Source organism: Oreochromis aureus, linkage group 14 (genome assembly GCF_013358895.1).
Source record: "Oreochromis aureus strain Israel breed Guangdong linkage group 14, ZZ_aureus, whole genome shotgun sequence".
NCBI lineage: Eukaryota > Metazoa > Chordata > Actinopteri > Cichliformes > Cichlidae > Oreochromis > Oreochromis aureus.
This window is the reverse complement of record NC_052955.1, coordinates 28,713,539-28,730,827: the sequence shown is the minus strand read 5'-3', so window position 1 is coordinate 28,730,827 and position 17,289 is coordinate 28,713,539. Positions and strand designations below refer to the sequence as shown.

The 17,289-nt window shown below is 42.3% G+C and overlaps 1 protein-coding gene across 1 annotated transcript; it reads left to right on the top strand.

Annotated features, from left to right (window-relative positions):
* Positions 1–253: 253 nt before the first annotated feature.
* LOC116313830 (protein yippee-like 2) lies at positions 254–17,054 on the top strand. The gene is made up of 5 exons (XM_031731645.2): positions 254–466; positions 8,003–8,234; positions 8,903–8,946; positions 9,273–9,381; positions 14,496–17,054. Exons 2-5 carry the CDS (start codon positions 8,118–8,120, stop codon positions 14,583–14,585), a joined length of 360 nt encoding a protein of 119 aa, XP_031587505.1. The 5' UTR covers positions 254–466; positions 8,003–8,117; the 3' UTR covers positions 14,586–17,054.
* Positions 17,055–17,289: the final 235 nt, after the last annotated feature.

The following is a 17,289-nucleotide window of genomic DNA, read 5'->3' as shown; positions in this document are numbered from 1 at the left end:
AACCAATACACCTATACTGAGCATGCGCGACACCGTACCATGTAATTTTTAGCTCGAAATACATTTAACGGTTTCCTTATGGTATACTGGAAAGGCTATTCTTAAACTTCCAAGTGATATGGAGTAAAGCAAATATCAATCAGCAACTGACTACGCCCCCTTCAATGGGTAAAGCCGTGTAAAAGGAATAACGGTTTACTGCGAACACGGAAGTAGGTAGGAGTGAATGCTCTCGCTCCGGCTGGAAGTTCCACTGCTCTCTGTGGCTTTCTAAACTCTGCTGGGCATCGTTGCGCGTCAAAACATTGCGTCTCTGCAGGACTTGCCAGGGCCAGAGAAGAGAGGAAATTTGCCTGGGAAGGAATGCGAAAGCGGTTTTAGGATTGGCACTGCCACGAGGAAAAACGAGGACGTGCCACATTTTCTAGGCTACGTGGAGGATACCCGTATTTTCTTCCTTTCAAAGGTAAGATGATTTCGTCTGCGTTATTTTTCCTCTCCGGTGCATTTGTTACTTACTGTTTTCACCATGCTCTCTTAACCCAATTCAAACATCGACCTATTTATCCTCAACGCCTTTAACCGAGTCAACTTTTAACTTAACTGCAGACCCACGTGCTGAATAATGACAATATAAAAGAGAAGTTTATGATGCCGTGCGTTGTTTACGTGCATTAGGTAACTGTTGCAGGTTGGTTCCTCCTGTTTTCTTTGCTGACGGGATGCTGAAGAGCTGCTCTCGGTGGTTACAGTATCTACTACAGTATCTAGTATTTTATTTATTATTAGGACACATGCTGTTTTTGTTGTGGCACTGCTGCACGTCTGCGCCATCATCCCCGTGCGCGCGCCCCCGGCCGTAGCGGTGCACGTCAGCAGTGATCGATGCGGGTTATCGTGTAATGTACGCTCACGTGATCACATGCTGACGACAATCACCTCCTAAAGTCACTGCGGATTTTAAAGCTTTAAAGGCGGTGGTGTGTGTGTGTGTGTGTGTGTGTGTGTGTGTGTGTGTGTGTGTGTGTGTGTGTGTGTGTGTGCGCGCGTGCTGTCAGTCTTGCTGAGCCGAGGCATCCCCGCCATCTGTGCTCTGTGTGGTGGCTGAAGTTATGAACCAGATAAAGTGCGCCACTGCCTGTGACCTGATTCATACACACACCCACACTGTAAGCCCTCATGTCTTTACTTAGGTGTTACCTCAGGTGATGAGACACACATGACTGAGCCTCACCTGCAGGTGGGGGTACCTCATGTTAACCCCAGAAATCTAGTAAATAACGTCCGCGAGAGTTCAAACGGAGGAGATGAAGATCGGGAACCTCATATCGAGGCACAGCCTTGTTTTCCACTGTTTGCGATCTATTTTCATTGCAGAGCGCGCACGCACATCCCTAATGATTATGTGGGGGCTCGATACCCAGGGATCGAAGAGGAGGGTCAGAGTTGCAGGCCTTGAAAGATGATCCTGCCCGGACGAAAGTTGTGCACAGTGTGTTATGCCTGCAATTGGCCAGGTTTGACTTACAGGAAGTGCTTTAGAAATAACATCTACACATCAAGCACATGAAACCAAGCCAAAGAGGGGCAGAAGAGCAGCTGCATGCATATGTGTAAGAGTCTGAGAAGCAGGAGCATCACTTCCATCAGTGTGGTTTAATGAGATGGTGGGAGTAGTCAGTGATGTCATGCTGCTGTAAGCTGTGTGGCCTCGGTGTAACAGTGAATGGAGAGTGAGATGAAAGTACACAAAGTACAGAAATCGTGACGGTGCAGCTCGTGGGCAGCAGCAAATCGCTCATCCAACACCACCTCTTCCCTTTTTCCTTCTCCCTTCCCTTCAACTCTCTGTCCAAGTCATTTTCACCTGGCATCGCTTTCCCCCCCTCTGGTTTTCTCCTGCGCGCTCACTGTCAGAGACAGCAGCAGCATCAGTGTGTTACATAACAAAGGTTGTTTTTTTTGTTTGGATACAAGGGCCCTTTTGGCTGGCGAGACTCGCTGCACGTAGCCTTTTGTGATGACACCCAGAAATGACCAGAATGGACAGCTCGGTGACCTCGAACGACCCGTGGCGGGACAGAGAGGCAGAGAGTCAGATGAAGGAGTAGATAAACTCAGGTTTTCTTTCTGACATCTACGCCACTGGAGCCTGTCTGGATGGCTGCGATCAGCTCTTCCAGTCATCTGATTATTTATGCAATTTGTTTTGGGGGTTTTTTCCTGCCAGAGAGGTTTTATTAGTGCAAACATTTTGCGTCAGCAGTTTCTCTGAACGTCAGCATCCCACAAACAATACTGCTTTTGCAAAAATGACTTACAAGCATGTCCACCCACCAGCATGAGTGTTGTCCTGTTTTTGGAAGCTGTTTGAAAATGTCAAACAACGTCACTCTCAACAGCTTCACTACGTCTTTTTTTTCATCTGTTTAATTTGGTTCTCCAGCTTGTGCCTGCTTTCACTCTGTCATGTATTCCTGTGTGGTTATTTTGTATGTATTCTGTATGTTTTTATTATTCATCATTCCTCCATAAGAAAATATCTTAGCTGTTTTAAAGCCTTCATCATACTCTAGATTTAATTTAGTAAGCACAAAATCACAAACATCAGCCACTGACACTGTTAAAGGACAATATCAGCCTAATTTGTTTCCAACCTTGTGGTTCACTTATTAGAGGAAAACAAAAAGTTGAACCAAGCCTTCTACAGCCCCTCTTGTGTTTTTATAATGTAACCAAACTGTAATCATCAAATTTGTAGATTTCATGCCTAACATAATCAAATCCTTAACATCTGATCATTTCAGTTCTTCTGCTCATTAGATTTCCAGTTAATTGGTCTTTTAAAGACCATTAATTAGTCTTTAATAATAATATGTTTAGCACATTTTTAAAGTGAACAAAGTGCTTCACAGTTTGGATAAAACATACATGAGAAAAGTGTTTGTGTAGTACATGAAAACACAGAGTCAGATGTACAGTTATCCAGCCTCTCAAGCATACTCTTACTTCCATACACACATTAAATGTGAACTATAGCCAAAGGTAAAAGAATTAGTAAATAGTAAATTAGTACTAGTTGCTGGTTAGTAGAGGATGCACTTTTTTTGAAACAATGGCCACATCATTTTACCTTTTAAATATAAATACATAAGGCCTCAGTCACACAGGGCTAGAGGCTGATCAGCAACTCCCTGGAAACTACTGATTGCTATGGGAAAAATGGTTATTCCTAACAGGTGAGTGGGTTCTGGTAGTTGCTAGGTGATATTGGTTGTGATTGCAGCACTAGCTGCTGAATGGACCTTTTTTTTTTTTTTTTACATTAGTGGCGGATCATGGAGCCTCACAATAGTTCCAAAACTTAGCAACATATGCTAGCTGCGCCATAGAAATGTAGAAGCAGATAGGTTTGAGATGCTGTTTTAAGAAGTTAAAAAATCAAGTCTGTTTAATCAGAACACATTTAAACTGCCTGCTAAGCATTTGGGGTAGCTATTTGAAGGTTACATGACCCAATGGAACGACCGCGAATTCTGAAGCAGTCAGGACTCAGTCAGGGACTCGCTAGCAGATTGTGGTCACCTAAGTTAGCATGAAAAACAACAGCTTGTCTGCAAACATTCTTCAGCTACTTTCTGAGTCGTAATAAGACTGAAAAGTGCGACAAAAACCTTACTGCTGCTACCAACACGTTTCAGAAGCTTTGAAGTCAACCAGTCTGTTTCCAGTTTGTGTCACACTTCTTCAACTTTCACAAACATTAGTTGCCAAGTGGTTGCAGACAAGTCAGCATCTCCCATGCAAACTGCAGGCAACTGTAGCAATCTGCTAGCAACCAAGTCAATCCCAGGGATGTTTTTGGTGCAGAGCCAGCACCATCAATGAATCACTCACCAACCGTTTGGGAAATAAATATTTTTCTCTAGCAACCAGAGGTTGCCAGGCGCTTGCCAACTAGGCATCTCAACCCCCCCCCCCAAAAAATGCAGTACTGTTTGGGCTCTAGCCTGTGAATGTCTTGTTTTGTCTATTGTGTAACAAAAAAAAAAAAAAAAAAAAGTTAGTTATTTAATTAATTAAACTAACTAAATCTCACATTTGGTGACTTTCAACCAAAGAATGTGGGTATAATTTTCTGAAGCCTTTACAAATGCTTCAGCCTTAGCACGTTCCCCTCCTGTCACTGCACTGATTTCCATCTAAAGCCACTGACATGGACTTGTACACAGTTAAGATTGACATTAAGCGATCTTTCATCAGAGAGATTATACACACAGAGACCTCCATGTGGATTAACTATGACCTATGAGTAGATGCATAGCATTCACTGTATAATCGTGCTCCTGAAAATCAGTCCACAAGGGCACTTTAATATCATAGCGTGCTAAACGTCAACAATAGCTGGAACAGCATCCCACAGAGCTTTTTTCTGGCACCTGATCCATGTATCATATTTTCACTTCATGCATTCAGCTGGTCCTTTCAGACTGAGTGATTTGCAACAAATGCTGCTGCAGAGGCTTAAAAGCAGAAGCTTAAATTTAATGGAATTAAATTTGAAGCCCAAGGTTGAAGCTTACACTCCTACGTGAGACTAATTACTCAGCTGTAATCTGGCAGCTTTGTGAAAAATGTCTTAATTAGTTGATTGACTACTTGGTCTGCAATTTGGTTTGAAAATGGTAAAAACAAAACAAAAAACAAACAAAGAAACGTGAGTTTGTGGGCGCTGTAGTCATTCCAGCTGGATAATCTGTACGCGTGCCCATTTGTTGATTCTGTACATCAGGACTCGACGTTTTGAACAAGTTTTGGAGGACTGGATGATGCATAAACTTTGTGAGAGGCTGAAACGTGCTTTGGGTAAAACATCAGTCTGTATGTGTGTGTGTGTCAGGGGTCAGCTCTGACAACTGTACTGAATGTGTCTTTGTGCCCCAATCCCACGCTGCTGGCACCGTGTCAGAGGAGAGAAAACAAGGGCACATCTCACTGCCTTATTTATTTATATCCCCCTCCCGGTCCTTCCCATCAGCACTCGAGCCTTTATCAGCCTCGCGCTGACACTAAAAACAATCATATTGCAGAGCAGCAACGTAAAGAGGCGCCTCTCTCTCTCTCTCAGCTCGTTATTTTGTGTGTCCTCAGTTCACAGAGGCCTCCTGTTCCCAATCACTATTTTATTAGTTTTTCCAGATGGTTGGGTAAAGACAGACAGGAAAGCGTGGAGACATAGAGACAGATTGTAAAGGTGAACAACTAAAAAACGGATTGCATTCAATAACCCATAGAAAGGATAGTAGTTAAAGGGGAGACTGTGAAAGTTGCATATTGTTATGGAGGTGTTAAGCAGCACAGGGGAATAAAACAAGATTGCTTTTGTGATTGATAGTCTGTTTTTCAGCAGAGCTGCAGTGCTGAAATCACAATTAAAGTTGCATTAAGCAATAAAACCTCAAAGATTATTACTGCATCACAAGGTAGAGATCGCGGGCCTCTAACTGTTTAGCTCTTCCTGTACAGTTAGTCAAAACACACTCCTGTCCTCTCGGCCCCTCAGCCCCCGGGATGGGTTCCTGGGTCAGCTCTCTAATCTTCTCAGTCACCAGGGCACACCAGCAGAAGTATTTTAAGGCCTCGATCCATTTGGATATCATGGAGCGAGCAGAGCGCAGTCCTCACAGTTGTGCTTGGCTAAGCAGATTATCTCTGCAGCCTCAGAGTGTGAGCAAGCACTGCTGCTGCCTGTGGGCACTGGCAAAGCTGGAGTCAGGGTTTGACTGCATGTTAACGCTGGGCAAGAAGTGGTTTTATTAATGATTATACTGAATACTTGTTACATATATATGTTGTACATTTGTTGTTCTATGATATCTTCAAACATCTGACCTGCAGTCGGAAACAGGAAAAGCACGAGGCAGTCCTGAAATCTGAGACGGGTTTTACAGCAGAAATAACCTAGCACTTCTAAACATTCGGATGTTAGTCATCTGAAATTAGCATTTAGCACTGCTGTAAAAGCAGCCTCACAGAGCCTGTAGCCTGAGTTTAAACTTCTCTCAGCCTCAGGTACATCATGTAACAATGAAACAGCTCAATTTTCTCCTATAACAATAAAACAAATTGGCTCTTTATAGTTCGAACCATTAAATAATTGCTAGAAAATTCCAATATTTTTGAAAATAGTGTTTACTGAATTCATATATGCAAATTCAATATTAATTTGTATATATGAGTTTTAATTTGTATAATATTTACTACATCTGGCAATTTCTTTTTATTTTATTGCTCAAAAATAAATGTTTCCATTTATTTTGGGTGTTTTAGTCTGAAGTCTCAAAAACTTATAAGCCAGATGTATCAAATATGTTGCATTTGGCATTACGGGGTTAAATAAGACAAACATTTTGGCCTCTCTCTCCACCACTTCTGACCAAGATGTCTCTAGTCTTGGACAGACGTATTGCTTTGCGTTGCTAGGCAGCAGGAGCCTCGAGTCCTTCAAAGGTTGTGGCCCCTGAATTGGGTCCAGGCTGCGACTGATGACAGGTACACTCAAGTATGCATATTGAGTATATTATAACGTATTTTTTAATTAAATTAGTATGCGCAATAGTCTCAGTCTATACTTTCCTCTCCAGACACAGGTGACACATTCAAACCTAATAATACAAATCCCATTTGCACTTAACATCACTATTTAATCTGAAATAAGCTGAACAGAACAAATTACTGTCAGTTTAAATAAATAATAAATAAACATTCTGCTGAAGTAGATTCCTACATTTTAGACTTAAGAAACATTCTGCTTCGATTAAGGCATTTTTGCATCATCTGCAGCGCGTGGCCCCTCTTTTACCCACATTCGTGCTGAGAAGGAGGCGACTGTCTTTATTGAGCTTAACACCAGACTTTCAGTCTGAGAGTCGATAAATGTGTGAAAGCGACTCAGCCCTGTAACGCTTTTTGCACCATCATGGACTTCAAGTTCAGCCTTGTGATTGATGCAGTGAATGACGGTCAGGTTGGGGTCGATCTTTTTCACTAAGGCGTGCGGCTGCTCCTCTCTATCAGCAGCTGCTCCATTACTGGCAAAGTCAGCAGCCCTGGTCCACAGCTGCTTTTCATCTTTTGTGGCTAATTCTTCTGTCAGCAATCAGGCAGTAGGAGTATTTCTAAGATTTTTAGTGAGTTTTCTGAATCAGCCCCTTTTTGTTTCTCTTTTTTTAGTGAAAGGTAGTTTTCACGCTCAAACAGGAATGGGATCATCGTCCACCAGGCATTGTCAAGTCTGCTGTGATGGGATTGTGAACGCTGAAAGTCATTTTCTAATATGATTGCTGTTTGTGCTGTGGTCTGTTTCATGATGCAATGCTAAAATCAGATGGGCTATAAATAATTTTGCAGAGGCAGGGACACAGGCTGGAGCAGTGAAATGTATAATTATAAATATTCATTATACCCAGTATGGATACTGGTGTTTACTGTGTGCTTGTATCATGGTCAGTCACTGTCCTGCAGGCCCGTTGGTACATATTGGACAGCTGTGTGCCTCTTTTATAAGCATTTTTTAATTCAGACAGGTCATTAAGCAGTTACAGATCTGACTTCACCAGTCAGCAGATGTTTTCCTAAATGTCCTGTAGTAGAAAAGCCAAGCTTCATCCGAAAACTGCCTTCAAACAAGGTAATAAATGGCTTACAGTAACACGTTATCAAATATTTACCAAAATGAGTCTTTGTCCCTGCTTTGGTGGCTCAAACGACCACTAAGGGTTCCTCAGGTCATTAATAATGTACACTGTCTTATCCCACCATAGCTTTTTGAGGTTTTATGAGTTTCACAGATGCGACCCAGCTGGAGAATTCTCTCAACCCGCAGAGCAGTGATCACTTTATTCCCATCAGCACTTATGCACCTGTAGGTTGGGATTGAGGAGGCAGCTGTTACACTCACATGTCATCATTAGTTGCACTTTTATCACCTCTCTGCGCTCAGGTGTTCACCTCCCAACCCACCGCCCACCACGGCCCTCACCTGTGTGTTGCGGTGCTTCCCCTGTGAGCCGACCTGGGCTGGCAGTCCCTTCTTGCACCGCCCGCCAACCCCGCCCATGGTCAGGATGACGCGCTCCAAGACCTTCCAGGCGTACCTGCCGAGCTGCCACCGGACCTACAGCTGCATCCACTGCCGAGCTCACCTAGCCAACCACGACGAGCTCATTTCAAAGGTATCCAACGGCAACAGTGGCGTGATCGCGCCCTGTGCTGCCATTCAGGCAGCTAATTATTGCAGGCAGATTCGGTAGATTATTTATTGTTTTACTTCAGTTACACAGAAATAAAGACGATTGTTTACAAGATTGTTTAACAGCACTTAAAAGGACAAGTACTGAAAAAGCATAAAAGAGGAAGAAGGGATGAAAATAAACAGCAGGCTGAACACCTGTACGCTCGTGTCAGCCACCACCTCACTATTGCCTGTGGGCGCATTAGGTTATGGATTAGGTTATAAGCTGGTTAGTGAATTGGATTATGAATGTGTTATCACTTTTTCCATGTGTGATTATGGAAACATGCTCACCTGTGTACTAAGGCCTTCCGCCTGTCGTAACACAGCTGACTGAATTAAATCTGTTTAATATGGCGCGTCAGTGCGAGCTTTGGCCTTACTGTAAATAAAAGCCAGGTAAAGGTAGGCCTATTAAAACAGCAGTCAACCACGATGTTATCAGTAATATAAACAGACCACACAGGCTTTAATATAAGCTCTTCCATAACATACGAAGCACTATTGCAGTATAATAGCATGCTTATATAATCTTACAGAGTTATTACACTGTATGGACGGGTGGATTTTTCTCAGTCTTCTCATTTTTGTCTCATCTTGTCTCTGCAGTCATTCCAGGGCAGCCAGGGCAGAGCATACCTGTTCAACTCAGTGTGAGTATTGATTTAGGAATAAAAGCCAGTGCTCTTGTTGCATTTCAGTCTACCTGTAGGCACAAGGCGTCGCAGGAAACCTGCATGCTGGACTTGAACAGGAAGCAAGTGATGTGCCATGCTCAGGTTAATATTGGGGTGTGTTTGTTTTTGTTTTTTAAGGCCCCAGTGAATTGAGTGTGAAAATGCTGCTGCTGCAAAGCCTGTTGCCCTGTCAGTACACCCTCTGTGCAACACCCTCTGTGCACATTATGCACAACATCTTTCACACTTCTTCTTTTTTTAAATATTTTCTCTTTGTCTCTGCTTGTGTCTCTTTCTCTCAGGGTGAATGTTGGGTGTGGCCCTGCAGAGGAGAGAGTTCTGCTCACGGGCCTGCACGCTGTAGCAGATATCTACTGTGAGAACTGCAAGACCACCCTTGGCTGGAAATACGTAAGTGGCCTCGCTTGATTTGATGCATGAGTACCACAAACCGCATCCAAGTTTAGAGGGCGACAAGCTGAGAGTTTGTTATTATAGCGTACTTTTAGTTTATTTGTACCCTAATTATATTTAGACTCCAGTTAATTACTGGAGTATAATTCTATGGTTCCTTCTGTATTTTATACCTCTTTCTAATCTGATTTTACAACAAATCTGAGGGAAACATATTGACACATTGATATAATGACTAAAAGTTCAATAAATTATCATGCAGTCAATTAAACCACCAGGCAATATATAGAATGAATAACATTGCATTAAATTTTTGTTATAAAACAACCTTGCATTAGACCGATAAATGGACACATTCTGTTACATAATGTGGATATAATGCCAGGTTGTATGTGTCTGATTTTTTTGAAAATAGAAAAACAAATTCAGGAAAAACAGAAAACAAACAGGTGGAGGGTTTTAGATTTTGCTATAAAAAGAGAGACTGTGGACTTCGTTGGTGCGATGGTTAACACTGCTCTCTCCTGGTACAGACCATTTTCTCCCGTTGCATGCATTGATTTACTCCCAATTTCCTACCACAGTCCAAAGGCATGAATGTTGTGGTAATTAATGATTCTAAATTGGCCACGGATGTGACGTAGTTTAAATGCTGTATGAATGTATAGTAAAAAGTGATCTGGAATTTAAAACCATTCGAGCATTCAATAAGACTAGAACAATGTTATATGAAAGGTACCGTGTGTAAAATCTCACAACTAGATGTCAGTAGATTGCAGTCAGCTGAATTCTGTTTTCTTATACTTCCCAATTCAAGTGCATAATCCTAGCTATGGTGGCTGCTGTGGGGAAACCTAGTTTAGCCACCATTCATACTGTATGTAGTGAGTATAGCTGTCACTGTTTGCCTCAGTTCTCAATATGCCAGGGGTTCACATCTGTTTACTCTTTAATAGGCTGTAAAACTTTGACTACTTCTGACCAATGACAGTGATACCTAGTTGAGTTATTGGCTGATATCCTGAACCTTTCTGTCTGGAAGGCTGCTGTGTTTAGCTCCTGTTCGCTCCTGTTAGCCTCTGTTAGCCCCTATTAGCCTGTCTTAACTGCTGTTAGCTCCTGTGCAAAGAAAGTTTCACTAATGCTGGCTAACATTGTTTGACTTTAATAAACTCTATTCAAAGAATGTAATCAAACTTTATCTGAGTTCAGGTGTCATTTTTAGGCCATCTGAGCTTAACATGAGCTGGGATAATGTTAGATTATAACCAGCTGTTGTTGTTGTTTAGCTAGCTTGGCTCACTGTCAGCTGTCCGGAGATGGGAGGTTTGAATGGCTAATCTCCTGACGATAAGTAATTGTGTCAATGTTGGGTATAAGTTAGCATCTTAATCCAGGCTTTCATGTATTAAAACCCCAACTTCAGTTCAGGACATGAGGATGATGTGGAAATGAGGGAGCAGAAAAAAATAATGAGAAAGAGAGATGAAAGTGTGCAAATACAAATGTGTAATGGACATAAATAGTTTGAAGGAGCTATTTGTGATCTATATATTAAAAGTATAGTGTAAGACTTTAGCCACGTACATAAAACAGGATTAGGCCACTGTAGACACTGTATTCAAGATGGTGGCACAACAATGGTTAGACAATCCAGCACGCACCTCTATGTACTTTTATTGGATTATTTCTGTGTCTATGTGAATGCATCAGTTTCTTTATTTACTCACCGATCAATGTATACTTATTATTCCAACATTTTTTTTATCTATGAAATAAGCTCAAAAACTTAACTGACTGTGTCTTTAAATAAATGTGACTTGGGTACCAAAAAACAAAACAAAAAAACAGCTGAACGTCACTTTTGAACTTTCCTAAGTACCAGAGTTTTTTTCCCTTCTTATCCTCAATAGAGTTTCCACATTTACTCCGGCTGTTCCAGCATCCAGCTACCTGGAAAATCTACCAATAGCTCTGCTAGGAAACACAAACACAAAGTGCTCTTCTTTTTGTTTTGGTTGCACAATCGAGCCTTTATTTTCCTGGGAGATTCTGTACTCAGTGGCTAATGAGTACATAATGACATCAAGAATTGGAGGCAACAAGCCTAAACACTGAAGATGTCATTATTCTGTAACCACTACACTGTGCAGTTAATGTTCACGTCATAAAAAGAAGTTAAAGCAAAAGCATTGCCCCTTGAAGGTTCGGAGTATAGGACTTTAATAAAAGTCTGAGTTGTTGATGGTTCAACAGAAGACTTTTTCCCTTTGTTAATCAAACACGCAGCTTTACATGGAAAAGTAAGTAAAAGTAGTTTCTTTAGAAATCTTTTATCTAGTTTAAAATGTGGATTTCTGGATGTTGATTCCTTCAGACTCAGATTTGATTGGAACAGTTTTTGAGTTTAAAACACATGTAGAGTTGAAGCGTCTGTAAAGCAGTGATATTGCATGTCAAAATACATGTGCAGTATGTTTTTAGGACAGGCAGTATTTTAGGTCACATGTCAGTGAGAACCTAAACAGGATCCACACAAAGTAGTCTTCATATATCAACAGAGCATGTGCATTTGTCCGTGGTGAACCCTGGAAGTGAGAGTTTACATTATAGGGCACGTGGCTACATCCCTGAAGAGTTCAACCAAACATGTGCACGCAGTATCCTTTTTCTGAGAAAGGTCCATTGACCAGAACTCTTTGCTTAACCTCTAACTTTAACATTCACAGCTACCTCTATAACCTTAGACCTCATTCTTTAACCTCTCCGCCTAAAAAATGCCACTCCTTAAACACCTGGTATACCAGCTACAGAAGTAGCTCCATCCCTCAGTAGTTTCTATTCCTGTCAGGACCTCACAAGGCAGAGAAAACAGAGGTCACATGTATGCAAAAGCGTGCAAGGACTAGATAGAGCTTAATGGAGAGCTTCCATTAATATCCTTTGCCGGCAGCAGTGTAGATTTTCTGCAGTGTTCAAAGTTCTATTGAGAGGCTTGACCTACTGCACTTCTACACCGAGAAATCTGATAGCATGCCTCTGCAGGTCTGAACCAAAATAGCCAAAGACAAAACAAGGTACAGGCGCTCGGCAGTGAAAGAACATTTGTATCGGCCTACACCGTGACGCACCTCAGAGGGTCTCACAGTGAGTGAATGACCTGCACAGAAAGCAGAAAATTACTGTTTTGTGACACGTTTAACAATTATCGACTCTTTCTTTGGAACATCAGATGGATAAAAACAGCTTTGCATACTTTTCAAAATAAGAGCTGTGCTAAAAGGATTTCATCAATGACTGATTGAGACATGCCTTCAGTGACGCCAACATGTTTGCAATGGCCTCACAAAATTTTAAGCAAATGAAGTAAAAAAAAGAATATAATAAATGTCATTTTAGAGTAAAATAGAATAGCCCACAAAAATGCAGGAATAGTAAGACAGCAGGAATAAATAACAAACAGGAGAAATGTATACAAAACAAGACAGAAGCACACACTAGAAAAGGCACACAATGGAGAACAAAGGGCTTGGGAGTAGTGTAAAGGACTTGGTCTGAATAGAGTGTGTATGTGAGTGGCCTGAACGATGAAGGATACTCAGCCCATGGCTCAGATTGGTGATGTGGGGTGTGGGTGGATAGTGTTTGGTGACAGTCCAAATTGTCCAGGGGAAGAAGCTGCTTCAGCATACAGTTGAGAATGATGCAAATGCCATTAGTATTTACTTACAAACTGGTAGCTTATCCACTAGAGAAATTAGCCAAGATCTAGGTCATAGATCCCCACTGGTTGATGACTGGTTGGCAAACCAATTGCTGAGTGGTTGCTGGAGTCTGGTTGCTGTTGCTTGGTGAACTTGGTCAAAAAAAGGGGGCTGTATCAGAAATCCTCTTCTTGCTTTGGCGGCCTGTAGTTTGCATGGAAGATGCCGATTTGTCTGCAAACATTGCTAACTTGCCACGGAGTGGTAGTTTAATGCAAAGTGCAACCTGAACTGGAAACAGAGAACGTTCAGCTTCTTTGCCAGTTGAAGGTGGACGTTCTCTTTCACAGTTTAACTGTCGCTTGGAGAGTGTTTGCAGTGTCCATCCAAGCCTCCCTCAACCACTTGTCAAGGGAGTGGCTGATCACTCATTAGCTAGACTAGTGACCAATCTAGCAAATATTTCCATAGCAACAGACATCAACCTCATGTAACTAGTCAGGGAATGCTAATTTTTCCCCAGCTTCCCCAATTGGCCATTGCCAATTTGAAAATTTGGGTTTACATACTGCCTTTCTACTCTGTAGAGCACTCAAACAGTCTTTCTACTACAAATGTCATTGACCCAATCAATCTCTCAGTCACACATTCATGCAGCATTTTTATTCAGTATGTTGCCCAAGGATACTTTGGCATGTGGACTGGAGGAGTTAGGAATCGATCCATTGACGTTCCGACTGGTAGATGACCCACTGTACCACAATAGCCATTATCTGGGACCTTAAGCATTTATCTGGCTTAAATCTTTTTGCCATTTCTGGACTCTTTTTGTCCGAATTCGGAGCATTTTAGTAAGCTAGCCCAAACATGCAGAGTTCCTTTTTGAATGATAAAAGGATCAGTCGGCAAAGAGTCAGTGAACTGGATAATGGCAGGGGGAGAATGAGCTGCACAGTTACATACATGTTTATGTGTTTACTTAGCTTACCAACACTGCAAGCCACTAATAATCTATGTAGCTAAGACTTGTACTCTGGTACTTTTTTTTAAATCCATTCATATTTTCCTGAGGAATTTTGGATCACACACCCAAGCGAGGAAAAGCAAGCTTTAGCTTGCAGAGTTTGCCCTGCATTGGCTGCAGTCTGTGTTCATTTGGTGTCTCTAGTGCTTAGGGACTCAGTCCTGCCAATGTAAGGTATGACAGTGCAGTCTGGTCAGGGTTTTGGATCTGCAGGCTCCTCTGCAGTGTTTAGTGACTGATTGTTATATAACCAGCTTCCCCGGAGCCAGGAGCAGAGACAGGCCAGGATTTTTGCACAGAGCTGAAAAGACTCCATATACATGCTATTACATTTGAAATAAACGCAGCCTCTCTTGTCTCTTGTCCTCTGCCACTCCCTCCAGGAACATGCTTTTGAGAGCAGTCAGAAGTATAAAGAGGGCAAATTCATCATCGAGCTGGCCCACATGATCAAGGACAACGGCTGGGACTGAGGGGCGAGCAGCCGGGTGAAAACCGCAGCGGAGGAGGAGGAGGGGAGGGACTGGGTAGAGGGTGGGAGCGGGGTCGTGTGTGGTGGGTGAGTGTGTGACTTTGGTTTGGCTGATTTACCATTAACCTTTGTAACTTACTACCCATCCCTCCCTATCACACCTCTCGATGTACACACACAAAAACACACGCGTCAAAGTCCCAGACATCCCAGTTTGACAGAGAGACGGACTAGGCAGGCTTGTACGCAGCTAGCAGGACTAGGTGACTGGCCAGCAACAGTATACGAGGCAAGATGTCTAATTTCTTTTTCTGAGCCTTTAAAAAGACAGCCGCACTCCCTCTATACCTGCTAGGAGACGTCTCCACTGTGTGAAGTATTGTACCTTGTCTAATAATAACTTTAAAAACATTTGTTAACGGGAAATTTAGCCAGAACGAGACCGGTTGGCCCAGCCTGCAGGGGTTCGACGGCCTTGAATGAGGAGCTGACAAACGTCCACTCCGTCCCCGACGTAAAAGAGATGACCTAATATGATTATAGCAAATCCAGCTGATCGGGGCCATGCCAGCTGGGCCATTGATGAGGCCTGGCACTGAGGCTTGGCACGGAGGCCCGAGCACATGGGGCGCTGAGTTGGGGATGGGGGGGTAGAGATTGCCACCCACTGGGCCTCTCACTCTAAATGGTGGGAGAGGGAAGGGTCCTGATCCATTTTTGTTGAGGCTCTGATGGTTTCTGGCTGGGATCCACTCCATGTCATGCCAGTGATGCGGCTCAGGACGATCAGGGTGAGCCGAATGTGGAAGAGAGATAGAGATGGACAGCCACCAGCTTGTTCCAAAACCCTCACAGGAATTTGCCCTCACAGCAGCAAAGCAGCTCTCCCGGGTTTTATTCATCCTTCAATACACCAAAGTCGTGTAAAGGGATCTGCTGATCGTTCCCCCGAGCCCGTCTGGTGTCGGCGGACCCATCGCTGAGCCCACCTTTGTTACATGACCAGACTGAATTACAAAACGTAGGCACGTCTCAGGTCAGCAACTTTGGCCAGAGTTCCTAAAAGGTTTGCAAACACTGTGAGCAACTTTCCGCTGCTTAGAGGAAGAGCAAAGGTGATGAGGCGATCAGTGAGATGCAAACACATTTGAAGAAGCCAACCAGCCAGTGGTTAGAGAGCGACTGATTTCATGTGTCTAGAGAACATGAAAATATACTTTTAACCGAGTTATACATGACTGCAGATTTTCAGTCATCACTCAAAGGCTCTCTTTCAGTCTGGGATGACTGCTGTTTAACTGCTGTTACCCTGATCGTTATCTAACTGTCCCTTGTTTAAAAAAGGAGAACCTAATGGGTAACATTATGAAGCAATGTATGAGATTCACTTTTGTTCCTAAATGCACCGACACATGATCTACCTAGCTTACTAAATACTCCTCATCCACTAAGGGTCTTGGATTAATCACAGTGCGAGGTAACCTTCGTTGCTCAGGTTCATTGATGCTAACTTTTCTTTGCTAAGGCCAGGATCCTACAAAACGAGCTGGGTGTGTTATTCTCCGATGGAAATGTGTTGTTTTCAAATGAGAGAATCCATTACAGCTGCCTCCATCCCATGCAAATGCACTGTTAATGCATGCACGGTATAAAGTTTTCTGACTAGTTTTGTGCTAGAGATCCTCATGATGGGGTTTTTTTTTGGGGTGAAAAACAGCATTTTGTGCGTATTAAAGTTCCAATCAAACCTTGTGCTGTAACTTGACATCTAGTCAGCTTCATCTCAGTCCGTTTGAGCTGTGAGATGTATCGCAGATTAAATGTGATCCTGGTTTAGAAAAGTAAAAATTAGTTGCTCTGTTTTGTCACAGACACAGTTTTCCTGCGAACATTGCTCTAGAAGTTGCCCCGTATGTGAAGAGTCCTTTTCAGTTGCAACCAAACCTTAACGGTTAACTCTCGTCGGTAACTCTCACCGCTCAGTCCGAGGCTGCAGCGTTAAAAACCCAGCACTACCAAAGAACCCACCCATCAACAATAAATTGACCAAACAAAAGATTTCATTTTGCTTGGGCAAAGTGTTGCATAACAAGGGGTGTGCATATAGCTGAAAGCCAAGGTTGTGGATAGCCTTTCTCTGTGATATATAATATACATACATGCATTACTTTGATTTTGTAAACAGATCTTAATATATGAATATATTCTATTTACTGTATTCATCATTCATGTCAACCTCTGTGTTACAGATTGTAAACAGTGTTAATGTATTGTGTTTTATCTATGATCCTTACGATGATGAATGAATATGATTTAGGTCATGTCATGCTTTCTCTCTGGTACCCCACATTGGCTGTACGATACTACTTTTTTTACTGAAAATGTTTCAATTTTAATGTGTTTTTTAAAGGAGGATGCTGATGTTGACTATATATCATTGGATCTTCATCTAATAAAATGCATCACGGTATCTGTAAGGGTCGTTGTGTTTTTGTCTTCTCGCGCTACCTCGCACACTCCAACAACTGAATTTGAAGTGTTCGGACAAATGTGAGATAACCTTGAGGATAACACATACGTACAAGCCCGATTCTAAAAAGGTTGAGATGCTGCTGAAACAGAACACATTGCTCTCATAAACCCATGTTTTATTCACAATCTAACATAGAAAATCTAGGTTTGAAGTGAGAAAATGTATCATTTTA

Bases quoted from the DNA above. Each gene is read 5' to 3' on its own strand.
- LOC116313830 (XM_031731645.2), top strand. From the start codon at position 8,118: ATGGTCAGGATGACGCGCTCCAAGACCTTCCAGGCGTACCTGCCGAGC. The intron at 8,235-8,902 runs GTATCCAACGGC...TTGTCTCTGCAG, and splicing joins ACGACGAGCTCATTTCAAAG to TCATTCCAGGGCAGCCAGGG. The intron at 8,947-9,272 runs GTGAGTATTGAT...TCTTTCTCTCAG, and splicing joins GCATACCTGTTCAACTCAGT to GGTGAATGTTGGGTGTGGCC.